Source organism: Peromyscus eremicus, chromosome 1 (genome assembly GCF_949786415.1).
Source record: "Peromyscus eremicus chromosome 1, PerEre_H2_v1, whole genome shotgun sequence".
Classification (NCBI taxonomy): Eukaryota; Metazoa; Chordata; class Mammalia; order Rodentia; family Cricetidae; genus Peromyscus; species Peromyscus eremicus.
The window spans coordinates 81,801,507-81,817,015 of NC_081416.1; the positions used below are offsets into that span (position 1 = coordinate 81,801,507).

At 39.4% G+C, this 15,509-nt stretch overlaps 1 protein-coding gene across 1 annotated transcript in view; it reads right to left on the bottom strand.

Annotated features, from left to right (window-relative positions):
* Window positions 1–11,224: 11,224 nt before the first annotated feature.
* LOC131914950 (phospholipid-transporting ATPase ABCA3-like) overlaps window positions 11,225–15,509 on the bottom strand; it is a 137,561-nt gene continuing 133,276 nt past the window's right edge. The window contains exons 30-31 of the mRNA XM_059267766.1: window positions 11,957–12,030; window positions 11,225–11,473 (exon numbers count right to left, since the gene is read on the bottom strand). Of these exons, the coding sequence (XP_059123749.1) occupies window positions 11,336–11,473; window positions 11,957–12,030 (212 nt within the window). The 3' untranslated portion in view covers window positions 11,225–11,335. The remainder of the gene's footprint in view (window positions 11,474–11,956; window positions 12,031–15,509) is intronic.

Genomic DNA, 15,509 nt, shown 5'->3' on the forward strand with positions numbered 1-15,509 from the left:
CATGTTACCAAATAAAACCCCCAAATATCAGAAATAGGTTACATCTTTTTGAGTCATTGGCCAAAGGGGTCTCATGGATCCATTCAAGCATTACAGCCTATGGGCAAAGCTCCACAACCTGATAGTAAGACCTTATTGTTGACATCACATACTTATGTCACCAAACATGGAGAAATCAAGCTGGTGCTCAGGGAAGAGCTTCATCCTTACTGACTAGTATTCATGGCTACCAAGGAGAAAAGTAATCATCAGCCTCACCCAGCTACAAAATCTGCTACAACAGCAACCTGCCTGCAAGATACACCCACTAGCGCATAGGGGCACGACTGTTATGGGAGTAACTAAACGCTTTTTAAATGATTTGGGTTTAAGATCCACTCAATGAGATGGAACCTATACCTGACATTGTTAATGAGGCCAAGAACTCAGTACTAGAGAAGTTTATAGGCCCTGGGGAAAAACCTACTACTGTTTTCTGCTTAAGGAACATAGCAATAAAACAACTCTTAATGACACATTTCTATGCCCATAGATCTGTGCGTTGCTCATATGCCAACATATACAACTCAAAATAAAAATATGATGATTTTATTTGAAAAGAAAATGATTTGACAAATTTCGTGTATTTTTAGCTTAATATCTAACCTATTATAGAGTATTGAATTTATCATCATCCCATTGTATTCCTTTATTTTATGTGTATGAGTATTTTGTCTGCAGATATGTGCTAACAAATCAAGTAGCTTTCTTTCATAAATCAGGTGTTCCAAGTATCTGAACAAAATTAGCTTAAGATAGACCATCAAATAAATGCTTTAGATACACTTTAATTGTGAAGTAATCCATACATTATAGATCTAAACTCACTTTGTATGCACGTGTGTGTGTGTGTGTGTGTGTGTGTGTGTGTGTGTGTGTGTGTGTATTTTGTCACTGTAGCATAGGCTGGCCTCAACCCATGATCTTTTGGGTTCAGTTGAATACTGGAATTATAAGTATAAACTGCTACCTCCAGATAACCTCATTTAAAAAATGGCTTCATACTGTAATACTTTTGGCTATGGTAACCTATTTCCTTTATTAATGAGTATTTATACTACCTATAACTTTATAATAATCATATAAAATAACCTTAACCTACTTATGTACATGTACATAAATAATTTATATAAATATCCTTAACATATATTGTTTTATGCATATATTATATTAAATATATATTTAGTTGTTCTTGTTACATGTGGTTATATAACAAATATTCTTAATGCATTAAAATGTCTTTACATTTATTTTGCACACACACACATGTGTGTGCATGCATGTGTGTATGTGTGTGTATGCACACAGATGTGTGTATAGGCATGGGTGCATGTGTGCATAGAAGCCAGAGGTCAGATGATGTTCTTTTTTTTTAAAAGACAATGTCTTCCATTGGGCTCTGGAGCTAGACAGTTAGTCTAGGCTGGCTGGCCAGTAACCCCAAGGATCTGTTTGTGTCCACTTTTCCAGCACTAGGATCGCAAGCATATGGCACCCTGCCAGGCCTTTTCCTTGTGTGCTGAGGTCACACTCAGGTCCTCATGCTTCCACAGCTTGCATGTCACTGCAACTGTCTCCCCAGCCTCAAGTCTGAATGTTTTGAAGTACACTCATTAGGCACTTCACAGAGTGACTTTCAGTTAGGATATGTCTGAGGTTCTAAACAGCTAAACATGGTTACAGTTTTAGGAAATGAAATGTTTGTACTTGGTCCCCAGTTAATAGAATTGTTTAACAAGGTGCATTACTGGGGCTGGGCTTTGAGGTGCCAAAAGACTGTTGCTATTCCTAGTGTGCTTTTTCTCTGCCTCTTGCTTCTGGATCAAGCTGTGAGCTCTCAGCTGTTCTTGCCACCATGCCTTTGCTCTGCCATCATGGACTCTAACTCTCTGAAACCATAAGCCCAACTGAACATTTCTTTATAAAGTTATATTGGTCATGGTGTTTTGTCACAGCAATAGAAAAGAAACTAAGACAGAAGGCTTTTAAAAATGTATCTTGGGGGACCAGTGAGCTGATGCTTATTGCCACTCACATATCTTCTCATGATGTGTTTGTCTAATTATTCTTTATCAATAAAAATTTGGGATTCAGATATCAGGGTAAGAACCTGAATGATCAGAGAAGTGGAGAAACCACCAGTTACCTCCTCTTCTCTTCCATTCCTCAATCCAAAAGGGCCGAGACCCTCTCTAAACCCCGACTTACTATTTCCTTAGTCCTCCAAAACCTATATGGTTAATTTTGGTCAGCTAGTGGCTAGTTCTGCTCTCTGATTCAAAACAAACTTTATTGTCAGAATACAATCAAAATATCATACAACATTCCCCCCTTTTTGTCTAAATAAAAAAGGGAAGGTTTTAACTCTAACATAGTAAAACTATATACAATAAATAAGTATAGTAACTATATACAAATATATACAGATAAGAATTACATTAACAAAGTCCAGTCCATTTGCACTTGGCAAATTTAGAGAAAATACTCTATTATCTATCCTATATTAGTGAGTCCAAAGTGTTGTGCCTAATTCACTTTCTATCCTAACTTGTATCACCAAACCAAAACTATCCTTTTATATCTTTCAACCTTATACACATTACACCTCTTTTGTGAGTTTCTTTTCTAAATTTTGTAACAAGGAAAACTATAACTATCTAGTCTTCAACTCCATCAGAGACCTGAGAAGGATATAAAATAACCTGAGTAAACAGGAAGTGTAGAGCAAACAACTTCCAAAACAAAGAAATGACAGAAACAGCTGGTTGCCTGGACAGTCACCCAAGGTTCTTCTGTAACATTGGAGCATCCCATCTTCGACTTGTAGGCCTAGAACAACTGACAGACCTTTCTACGAATCAGGAATTTTGAAGGACTGTCCCGCCTTGTCTTGGCAAAGTTGGACAGTCACTTTCTTTTGAGCCCTGCTTGTCCAACCTGGACAGCATACTGTCAGCAGTCAAGGCAAGGGCAGTTTCTTGCCCAGTGGCTAACTTTTGTCACAAAGAAAGCAAACTCCACATGGAGTTTCTTTGATGCCTATTATCTTCTCTGAAGTAGATTGGTGCTGCCAGGAGCAGACATGTCTCTTGTCATAAAAAACCTTATATTATTAAAACATCTTAAATGCATATTCTATAGATCTCTGAAGTATTTGAAGATCACATATCTATCTAAAATGTATCTCTGTTTGACCTTGAAAACATACGTAATGTGACTACAAGTTTGATTGTAATAGGTGGCTAACTATTAACCTGCATTTCTTTATTATCTTAAATAGTTTGTAATAATAACTTTTAAGGACTAGAAATTTATATTACATTGTTAAATGAGCTTCATAGGTACAATACCTTAAACAGGAGTAGAAATGTATGTACAGTATGTACTAACAAAAGTAACCTTAAGCCAGGTGGTAGTGGCGCATGCCTTTAATCCCAGCAGTCAGATCTCTGTGAGTTTGAGGCCAACCTGGTCTACAGAGTGAATTCTAGGACAGGCTCCAAAGCTACACAGATATAATGGATTCTACAGGTTTTTTTTTTTTTTTTTTTTTTTTTTTTTTTTTTTTTGTGTGTGTGTGTGTGTGTGTGTGCACTTTCATTTGGCTATTATTACAGTTTGGTTTTTATTTCCTTTTTTTGGGTGTTGCTATATTTTGTTTTCTACACTTGGTTTTTTAATTTTTTTGTATTGGATTTTGGTTTGTTTTTTGAGAAAGAACTTAAAATTGATTGGGTAAGGAGTAGGAGAAGAATTGGAAGGCCTTGGGGGAGGGGAAGAATATGATCAAAATATATTTAAATTTAAAATTGTTCTCAATAATAAAATAAAAATAAATTATTCTCGTAAAAGATTCTTAATTTCTTTGGTGTTTGTTTTAATGTTTCACTGTTCATTTTTGATTCTGTTAATTTAGAGCATTTCTTTCTGTCTTTTAATTAGTAGGGTCAAGGGCTTAACAATCCTGCTTATTTTCTCAAAGAATCAGCTCTTAGATACATTCTTTGTTTTTATTTAATTAATTTTGGCTTTTTAAAACAATTTTTTGCTGTCTATTGGATTTGAGTTTGTTTTGTTCTTATATTTTTCCAAATCCTTGAGCTCCACTAAGTAGTTCATTTGTGCCCTTTCTGATTTTTTAATGCAGGCATTTAAAGTTATAAATCCCCTTTTAACATGTCCTAGAGACTTTTTAAAAATAAAATTTATTTATTCTCTGTGTTTTTCACATCATGTATCTTGATCCCACTCATTCCCTATCCCTTCACATCCACCCTCTGGCCCTGTATCCTCTCCACTGAATAAAACAATTCAAGAGAAAAAAAAAATGAAAAAAAAATAAAATGAGAAAAATAAAATAAAATAAGGGAAGGAATTAAAACTCTCATCCTGGAGCAGTTCAACCCAACAAATCTTGTTGTATATCCCTTTGTCCATACATCTCTGCTTGCAAGTGTTCATTGCAAAGAGTCGGGGTTGGGGATTTAGCTCAGTGGTAGAGCGCTTGCCTAGCAAGTGCAAGGCCCTGGTTTCGGTCCTTAGCTCTGGAAAAAAAAAAAAAAGACAAAACAGCAAAGAGTCATTGGTCTGGTTTGAGATCCCTGGTCTGCATTACATGTTAGATGCTGGGCCCCCTACTAGGACTCTTCCTGGACATCCTGCTGTTGCCCTGTATTGTGGAGATCCTGCAGTTTTGAGTTAGTGGGTCAGGTCCCTTCACATGCTCCAGCAGATCACAGACTGGGTGAATACTGGGGCAGGCCAAGTCATAACCCTGGGTCTGGGCCTGGGCAACTGTAGGGTTGGTCATCCAGATGGGAAATGGGGACAGGTCTCCCATGGTCACAGTTTCAGGCCAGGTTCACCTGTGCTAACTGTGTTGGATCTATTGTGCTGCCTTGGCAAGGTGCAGGGCCTGCTCTCCCAAGTGTGACAGCTTGTGGGGATCAGGGATGGCTCTCCCTCTCTTATGACCACAGGGCTGTCTCCCACCTGCCTTTGGTATTGATGGAGGGGGTGGAAAGAGAGCACCTCTCCCTTGCCTATGTCAACACAAGACAGACAGATCTCCCATGGTCACAGTTTTGGGGCTGGCTCTCCTACACCTGTGCTAACAGGATTGGTTCTATTGTGCTGCCCTGGCAAGGTGCAGGGCCTGCTCTCCCGAGTGCTGCAGCTGGTCAGGGATAAGTGTGTGTATGTGGCATCTCTCCCCAGCCCATGCCCCTATGTGGCAGATGAGGGGCGGGGCCAGGTCTCCCACGATCCCGTCCTCAGGGTTGGCTCACCCATGCTCTCATCAACAGGGTCATCTCTGCTGTGCTGCCCAGACAAAGTGCAGGGCTTGCTTTTCCATGTGTCAAGGGGTCAGTTTCCTCACCATCTCAGCCCCTCTCTTGTCTCTTCAGATTTGCCTGTCCACGGAACCTGAACCATTCCCTTTCTCTCTGTCTCTGTCTCTGTCTCTCTCCCCCACCCATAAGATACCATACCATAACTCTGCTTGCTCTAATAGTGGCCTTCTGACTGGTGCTGGAAGGTACTGGGGAGGGGGGCGGCTCTGTTTTCTCTTAAGAGCTCGGGGTGGGCAGCCCCAGGCCTGCAGGTCAGTCTCCCTGTCTCACTCAGGTTACTGTGAGACAGGGCTGGGCCATGCTTCCTCATCACAAAGAAATCTTTAAAGTTTCCAACCACCTGGCACCTCCTGGTTGGTGGGTTTGGCTGCTTTCCATTGACTCTGGCCACATGGCGTGGGTGGGGGCTTGGCTGGAGTCCTGCTGCAGGCCAGGGTAAGAATCCCATGTCCCTGCTTGGGTTGGCCCGGTGGCTCCTGCTTGAATGGGGCCCCCACACACCCAAGAGTCTGAGTTGGGGGGTGCCCTGTCCTAGAGATTTTTTGTTGTTTCATGTTTTTATCTTCATTTCATTTCATGAATTAAAAAATAAAATTCTTTCTTGATTTTTTTTCTTTGACCCATTCACCATTCAGTAATAAATGATTTAAGCTTGATGCGTTTGTGTACTTTCTAGAGATTTGTTTGCTGTCACTTTTAAGTTTTATTGCAATATTGTCAGATAGGATACATGGAGTAATTTTAATTTTTCTGAATTCGTGTCCCAGGATGTCCTCTACATTAGAGAAGTTTCCATGGGTTTCTGAGTAGAATGTACTTTGTTTGGTGTTTGGGTAGAATATTTTGTAGATGTGTGTTAAGTCCATTTATGTATAATGCCATTTAATTCTGATGATTTTCTGTTTTTTTTCCCCCCAGGTAACCTATCTATTGAAGAAGGTGGGATACTGAAACCACCTACTAGTAAAGGGTTTAAATTAATCTGTGTCTTTTTGTTTTGTGTTTTGAGATAAGGTTTCTCTCTGCAGCCCTGGCTGTCCTGGGGTTAACCTGTGTCCTTAATTCCAGTGGTATACTTTTTATGAAGTTATATGCTCTCGAGTTTGGTACATATATGCTTTGGATTGTAATGTCTTCTTTATTAACTGTTCCCTTGATTAGAATGGAGAGCCGTTCTTTATCTAATTTAGTTTTAATCTGGTCCATTCTGTCAGATATTAGAATGGCAATGCTTGGTTCCTTCCTGGTTCTGTTTGGAGTTCCTTTTTCCATGCTTTTACTTGAAGGTGGCACCTGTTTTTTAAAGCTGAGTTTCTTGTTTACCACAGAAAGACAGATTTTGTTTCTTAATCAGGTCATCAAGTCTATCTTTTTTTTTTTTTTTTTTTTTTTTTTTTTGGTTTTTCGAGACAGGGTTTCTCTGTGTAGCTTTGCGCCTTTCCTGGGACTCACTTGGTAGCCCAGGCTGGCCTCGAACTCACAGAGATCCGCCTGGCTCTGCCTCCCGAGTGCTGGGATTAAAGTCAAGTCTATCTTTTAATGGGAGAAGTGAGGACATGAATATTGAGAGTTATGATTGAAAGGTATGTGTTGACAGCAGTTACTTCTTTTTCTTTTTGCTGTTTGTGTTCTTAGTTGTACTTGGTATTTCAGTAATTATAGCTTCATTTGCTTTCTTCCTATGCTCTCCTGCCTTATTCCTCTCTTCAGCCTGAAACATTGCTCCCTGCGTTTTGTGTAGGGTTGGTCTCCTGGGTGTTAATTCTTTCAGCCTCATTGGTTCATGAAAGGGTTTTCTTTCTCCTTCAGTTATGGCAGATAGTTTTGCTGAGTATAGGAGTCTAGTTTGTCAGTCAGTATCTTTTAGAACTTGGAGTGCATTGCTCCAAATTCTTCTGGCTTCAAATTTTTCCCCGAGAAATCAGCTGTTATCCTGATGGGTTTTCCTTTATATGTGACGTGTTTTTCTCTCGTAGCTTTCAATACTTTGTTCTGGATACTCTGATATGTTGTAAGGAGTTTCTTTGGTGGTCTTAACTGCTTCTTGTTTATGTATATTGTTCCTTAGTTTGGGGCATTTTACTTTTATGATCATGTCAAACATTTAGTCTTTGCCATTGACCTGGAATTCTTCTCCCTCATCTATGTCTATAATTAGAATATTTGGTCCTTTCATGGTGTCCTCTGGTTCAAGTGTGTTCTTTTCCTGTGATTATTTTTTAAACATATATTCTTTGCTTGTGTAGTCTAATTCCTCTATCTCGGAGTCCTGATATTCAATCTTCTACTTGAGCCATTCCACTTCTGAGGCCCTCCCTTGAGTGTTCTAGTTGGGTTATGGACGTTTTCCATTCTATCTTCACTTCAGCTTGAGGCCTCACCAATGTCTCCACCTCTTTATTGAACTGTGACTTCAAATTTTGGACTTCTGTCCTTTGCTCAGCAGTATGCTTGCTGCTTCTTGGACACCACTCAGGTATTTATTGTTATCCTCTTGACACTCAATGAGGTGTTGCTTTGTTTCTTCTTCAAATTTCTTGAATTCTTTAATAAGCTTTTTAAAAATTATGTATCCTGGGGTTCATCTAGGTAACTGGAGACTAGTGTGGTTGAATGGAGACATGCTGTTTTGGCCATTCATACTGTTTTTTGTTTTTGTGATGTGAATTGGATATGTGGACTTTTTTCTTTGGTTGTGTCTGATGTGAGATTCTGGTATGCCTAAGACTGGGCCTGTGCAGGACTATGTGACTATAATTAGGTTAGGAAAAGCTGGTGCATGAGCTTTTTGGACCTACGCCTTTTTGGACCACAGCCAACATTGCTCTGCAGCTACACTTATGGATTTGCAAGTAAGGGGGAAGAGCAGCAGGAGGGAGTCACCAGGTAGAGTCAGAGCAATGGGTCTTGAGGCCTGTGAGTGTGGAGATGGCATAACGGCAGTGGGATAGATGGGAGAGGAAAGAGAGACTTACCAGTCAAAGATAGCTCAAAAACAAAGTTGGTTCATGGATTAAAAGCCTGGGTTACAAGCTGCTGCTGAGGGCCATGTCTGAGTCTGTGTTCCTACTGCAGCTGGAGTCTGTGATGATGTCCATGGCCCATGTTGCAACAGGGGGTCATAGGAACCATGAATATTAAATCCAAATCCATGCAGAGCCAGCCCTGCCCTCATTGTCCCTGGGATGGCTGATCCTGCCCTTCATTGGGCACTGCAGCAGGAGAGCTGGCCCCACTCCCCACAGGAGAGTTGGCCCCACTCCACACCACAGGTGTGGGAGATTTGGCCCCTATGGCATGAGCCTAGGAGGGCTGGCTCCACACCTCTCCTGAGGTGGGCAGCGTTGCTTGAATTCTAAATTGGTCTTATAATAAAAACCTGGAGCCAGATATTGGGGTGAATGCTGAAAGATCAGAGGAAACAGAGCCAGATATTGGGGTGAATGCTGAAAGATCAGAGGAAACAGAGCCAGATATTGGGGTGAATGCTGAAAGATCAGAGGAAACAGAGCCAGATATTGGGGTGAATGCTGGAAGATCAGAGGAAACAAAGGAACAAGCCACAGCAACTTCTCACCTCGCCAGCTCCACGAATCCTCTGACTGAATGCCTCTGAGTCCTCAGCCAAAAAAGCTTTGAGTTCCGTCTCCTCACACCTTATATGCCTTTCTCTGCCCAGCCACTTCACTTCCTTCCTGGTGCTGGGATTAAAGGCATGTGCCACCACTGCCTGACCTCTGTGGCTAACTGTGGCTAGCTCTCTCCTCTGATCTTCAGGCAAATTTTATTAGAGTACAACAAAATATCACTATAGGCAGTCCCAGTGGCCCAGACTGACCAGCTCAGCTACCACCCAGACCCACATCCTGGGCCTCTGATTGCCCCACGCTAACATCTACCCCATCTATGACCTGCTGGAGTGTGTGAAGGGACTGGTCCTGTGGAATGGTAACCACAGGATCTCCATGACTCAGGGCAACAGCAGGATATCTAAGAGGAGTTTTGGTGAAGGTCCAGTAATGACGGTGTGCCACAGGCCTTGAACCAGACCAATGACTCATTGCAATGAACAATTTGTGGGTGGGGCTGATTGGACAAAAGGGTATCCTTCATGATACACTGCAGTACCCAATGCCACTAGGATGAATGAAAAGGTGTTGGAAAGACAGAGGAGCACGGTGTGGGTTTTTTTTTTTTTTTTTTTTTTTTTTGTGTGTGTGTGTGTGTGTCTGTGTTTTGCTTTGTTTTTAATTGATTGTTTTGTGGGAGTTTCTTGGCAGGGGGATGGTGTAGGGGATGCTGCATATGGGGGAGGATATGGAGAGACTGGAATGTGAATGGGATTGGGGTGCATGATGTGAAATTCTCAAAGAATCAATAAATAATTATGTTTAAAAAAAAGTCTAGGGCTAGATGCCTGATAAATTGTGACTTTTTGTTGCACACTATTTTTGGATGATTTTAGAGCAAATGGTCTAAATTCTCAGTATAATGCTAATATTTCATTCCAGATAGAAGGTCAGAAACTCAAGAGGTCCTCTCCCATAACACAAGCATCATCTGGCTGTGTTTATTTATGAGAATTAAGTACTAGAGAACAGACATAACTCATGATATTTCCTTGTTACTGCTTTAGTGACTCTTGGCATTGATTCAGGATTCCCATGCCCTCAGACTAAAAAGCTAACTTTAAAAGTTCTATTTGTGTATGTGTCTGTATAAGCATATAAACATATGTGTCTACTTTCTGCTTATTCTTTTGAGGTACAGCCTCTCCCTGAACCTGGGGCTTACATTTTCTTGGCAAGGCTGAAAGTCAGTAAGCCCCAATGATCTTGTCCCTGCTCCCTTTGGATGTAGGGTTACAGGCAAGTATGGAATGCCCAACTTTGTTCTGTGTGTTCTAGGATTGGAACTCTGTTCTTTATGATTGTACAGCAAGTGGTCTTAACTACTGGGCCATCACACTAGCCTCTAACTTTTATTATTATTATTATTATCAGTTGTACATCAGTGTTTATTGCAGCATTTTTTCCCACAATTGCTAAGTAACCAAACCAGGTATCCAACAACAGAGAGAGAGGAAAATGTGGTAAATATATACAATGGTATGTTTTTCAGTCACCAAGAAAAATGAAGTTATGTCATTTGCAAGAAAATAGACACAAATGGAGATAATCACATTAAGCAAATTAAGCCAGTCTCAGAGAAACAAATATGTTCTCTCATTTTGGGGTCCTAGATGTTATATAGTCACATAAAACCATGTATGTATATATAAAATAACAAGAGAAGTGAAACTGTCCACAGGAACAAAAGGGAAACAGGGATGGGTAGGGATGAGCAAAGAGAGGGTGAAGTGGAGTATGCTCAACATAAAATGCATACCTTTATAAAAATTAAAAACTAGATTAAGTTAAAATTTAAAAATAATAGTCTTAAACAAGATAACAGCTCGCTTTCTACTGGTCAGTGTGCTTTTTATAACCATTCTACTCCATCCTCTGAATTCATAAAAGTAGAAAATATCAATCCTGGTTTACAGACAGGAAAACTGAGGTGGAGAGAGAATAAGGAGGGACCTAATATAAAGAAACTGGTCGGCATCAGAGCTGAGAATTCGGCTCTATCTGAAGTGAGTTTCAGAGCTGTGCTAGGAAGGTAGAGAAAGAGTACAGGGCTAACTTTGAAGTTCAGAAGCGAGTTTCAGAGCTGTGCTGGGAAGGTAGAAAAAGAGTACAGGGCTAACTTTGAAGTTCAGAAGTAGGGTAAAAGAAGTATTCACAGTTCAGATAACCAGTCATTCACTTGAACTTCCAAAGACTGCAAACTGTCTTCCCCAGGGTTTTTATTTGTATAATGTGTAGGGAAAAGACTTCTATGTGTCCAGTGGCTGAGAGTCTGAGATAAGAGGGTCACCAGTTTATTGTAATCACATAGCATTAGAAAATTACTTCCTGAAAATCTCTCATTTTGTCGGTGTTAGCAAAGGTCAGAAAGATTTGTTCCAGGGTTACTTGTTTGACAGAATAGTCTTCCAGATTGAACAGCACTTTGGCTTCCTCCATAATTTCAAATACCTTGAACAAACAAACAAACAAATAAACAAAAGGCAAAGTTACCACCTACTATCTCTAGGTAACCCTTTCCCCACTCGACCTTCCCCAGCCAGGACACACAGCAAAAGGGAAAGATGACTGAACATAAGAAACAGCTATCCTGCACCCTGCTCCCCATTCTGCTTACACACGCTTTTAGAGAGAATCTCTACATGTAGCCCAGGCTGGACTCAAATTGGAGATTCTCTTGCCTCAGCCTCCAGAGTACTGGGATTGTAGGCCTGCCCATCCATGCATACCTAATTATCCCCATTCTTTTGCTGAACGTGACATAATATAATCTGGGGGTCAGAAGATTCAATCAGATAAATTCAGGTGGCCTTGGAAAAGTAACTTAAAGTTTCTAATTCTCTGTTAATTGGACTCTCATCCACATGCTCAAGTCCCAATGTTTTCTATTTGCCCTCTACTAATAGGTTAGATTGGCATGAATTTGACAACCACCTTTCCCCAGCAGACTTCCTTGCTTGGAATATAATAGCCAATAATCCCTTTAAATTCCTGGTTTTTGATGTTACCTAAGAAGAGAAAGATTTTTGACAAGTTAGTAATGGAGAAGATAATAGTGTTTCTTTTTAATAAAAATAAAAGATACAGCATTGTTTTATAGTGTTGACTAGCCTGGAACATGCTATATTGCCCAGGATGGCCTGGAACTTAATATGTAGCTCAGGCCGATCTTGAATTTATGGCAATCCAACTGCCTCTGCTTCTCAAGTTAAAGGATTACAGGTGTGCATCACCACACCTGGCTTTGGATCCTACTATTTGGTAGTTTTGAAGAACTCTTATGTAATTTCTATTTCAATGGTCCACACAATGGAAGAGAGAATATGTGCAGTTAGTACAAAAGATGATATAATCCTCAAGATTAATCCCATCATTAACAAGGAATGACATTAATTATATCAGTAGATTTACTTTTCCGTAAAATACTGTCTTATTACCTATAGTTTGAAAAATTGCAGGGGGTTGGCTAATTACATCTGGAAAAATTGGTAGCTCACATGATCAGTTGCAAAACCTGAGATTTATATAAATTCTAGTGTTTGGTAGCAATACTGTAGCCACTTCTAATTAGTAGGATGCATTCATGTTTATTATTATATACTGGAATCACCACCAGTGGAATTAACTGGGATTAAAATGCTTTAAAGACAAACTAAAATAAATGTCAATAAGAATGGAACTTGTCTTGTAATGAATCCATACAGAGAATTAAGAGTAGTTTTAAAGTTTTCAAGTATTTTAGTGTGAAATATATTAAGCACACATAAATCAGAGAGGACCACTACTAGGAAGAATTCATTATTTTTGGAGGAAGTATGTCATTAGCACAGGCTTTGAGAGTTCATAGCCTCACTCTCCTTCCATTTTGCCTTCCTTGCTTTGTGTTTGCAGTTGATGATGTAATTGATTAGTGTCTTGCTCTGACTGCTGCCATGCTGTCCCAGTCATTATGGATTTTAACCCTCTGAACTGCAAGCCAAAATAGACTTTCTCCTAGAAGTTGCCTTACTTATAGTATTTTATCACAGTGGCAGAAAGTAACTAACATATATAACTTGGTGACTCACAGTAGAGTTAAATGTAACCAACACTCAACACTCTAGATGTCATGTGTTGCAAGCAGACTCATTTTTTCTTCCTTTGAGGCAACCGCTTTCCCTAGTTTCTATGGTTAAGCATCTCTTAGCTGTTCTTTACTGTATTATTGCTCAAGAATGGACTCCTAAATATAATTGCTTTGTTTTGAATCCTCTGTGCTTCACATGATGGCACACATACACTACATATTCTTTTTATCTGTATCTTTTCACTCAAATATGTTGTCATCCGTAGCCATATATTATTACTTTTCTATACTCCAAATTTCTAGTGTGTACTTATTTCTCCTATTGTGGGTATACAGAAGGATATCTAGACTTGCAGACTGTTTCCACCACACAATGGACTTGTATCAATAAGTAACTGCAGAAATAACAGAATGTGATTATTAGCCTAGTTCATAAAAGGCAATGTGTTCTTCATCTCAGTGTTATTTTATGTGAGGGACGCTGGCTACCACAGTGTGATGGCAAGATTTCCATGTAGCAGGAAACCCAACAGCCATGTCTCTTTCTTAGTATATCCTCCAGGCCCAATGAGACCCTGGACCAGAAACACTCAGCTAAGCCATGGAAATTATGAGATAATAGGTTTTACTATTGTTTTAGAATATTAATTGTTTTTTTTTTTTTTTAAAAAAAGATTTATTTATTTATTATGTATACAGTGTCTTCCTGTATGTTTGCTGCAGGGCAGAAGAGGGCACCAGATCTCATTACAGATGGTTGTGAGTCATCATATGGTTGCTGGGAATTGAACTCAGGACCTCTGGAAGAGCTTTGGTAACTATCACATCTACAAGGCGGGGCCAAGATAGAGCCGCACACGCCTCCCGATCTCTCGGTCTTAAGGGCCCTCCCTTGGCCCCACCTTGTAGATGTGATAGTTACCAAAGCCTCAATGGGGGTTGGAACTTCCAGACCAAAGCTGGAATGTCTACCCACTGCATAATAAGACTGATTCAGATGAAATCGTTTACAATGTATGTAAAAATGTACGTAGGCTTAAAAGAGAGAGAAAAAAGAAATATATACAGTTATATAAACAAATAGATAGTTTTTAAAAATAAAGTCTTTAAAGAAACATTACAGGTAATAAGCCACGTAAAGATGGCTATCACACAGAGAATCTGGATTATGTTGTCTTTGATATTTGTAACTAAAGAAAAACATTTGATTGTAAAAGCTGTTGAGTTAAGCCAAAATGTAAATTTTAAAGGTACCTTGACTTCAAAATTTAGATATTAGGATATGTTGCTTTGGAAAAGAGTCTCTGCTTTTGTTTCCACAGAAAGGCAGAGGCTATGGATTTGTTCCAGATTAAGATACATCAGGTTTGACCAGCCAAGACCCCCTGAAAGGTCTCCAACGACACCATGACCCAGATGATTCAACATCCAAAACGGTTTCAGGCAACTGGCTCAGACGATACAACCTCATGGACTACTCCATAATCCTAAAATTTTCTTTGTGTCCCCATAAGATACAGCGCCCCCCTCCAGTAGGAAGTAGTAAGAAAAGCTACGCCCAAATTCCCAAATATATCAAGCTGGCTTTAAAGATGGAATTGGCTCACTCCCCCTCTAAACCCAGACATATTGCTTAAAAAAAAAATGGTTAAAAGATTCTTATGTCCCAAATCAGAAGAGCCCTCTGGTGTGGGACAGAGAAAAAACAATATTTTTATTTAAAACAAGTTGATTATAAATACAATCTCTTTCTAAAGAAAAAAAGAGGATAGTTTAGATATGATAGGATGAAAGGGTAGATTAATGAACCTACTTTTAAAGAGTAACAACTTGTTTAAAATGTTTTACATTGCTATAGATTTTAGTTTATTGATACAAGTTTAAACTTAATTTTGTTATACTGTATATATATATATATATATATATATATATTTCTATTCTTGTTTGAGGTATTACGTTTATGTAACTCATTTAAAATTGTAATGGATAATTAAAAAATAGATTAATAATTAGTCATCTATGATAATCATATTTGTAGCCATGTTAGTTAAGTCTTCTAGGTATGCATAGATATATTTCAGATAGATAGGTAGTCTTCAAACACTTCGAAGACCTACAGAATATGGCATTTAAAATGTTTTAAAAATTTAGACTTTCTGGACAGTGAGACATGTCTGCTCCTGACAGCACCGATTTACTTCAGAGAGGAGGATGGATGTCGAAGACACTCCATATGGAGTTTATCTTCACCTTGGCAAAAATAGCCATTTGGGCAAGAAACTGTTCTTGCCTGGACTGCTTGATCAACTGGACATGCAGGACCCATAGGAAGGTGACCACTGAACTTTGCTTGACAAAATGGTCCTTCAGGTTCCTGCTTTGCAGAGGAAACTGCCAGACCTTCTACAGGACACAGAGAAA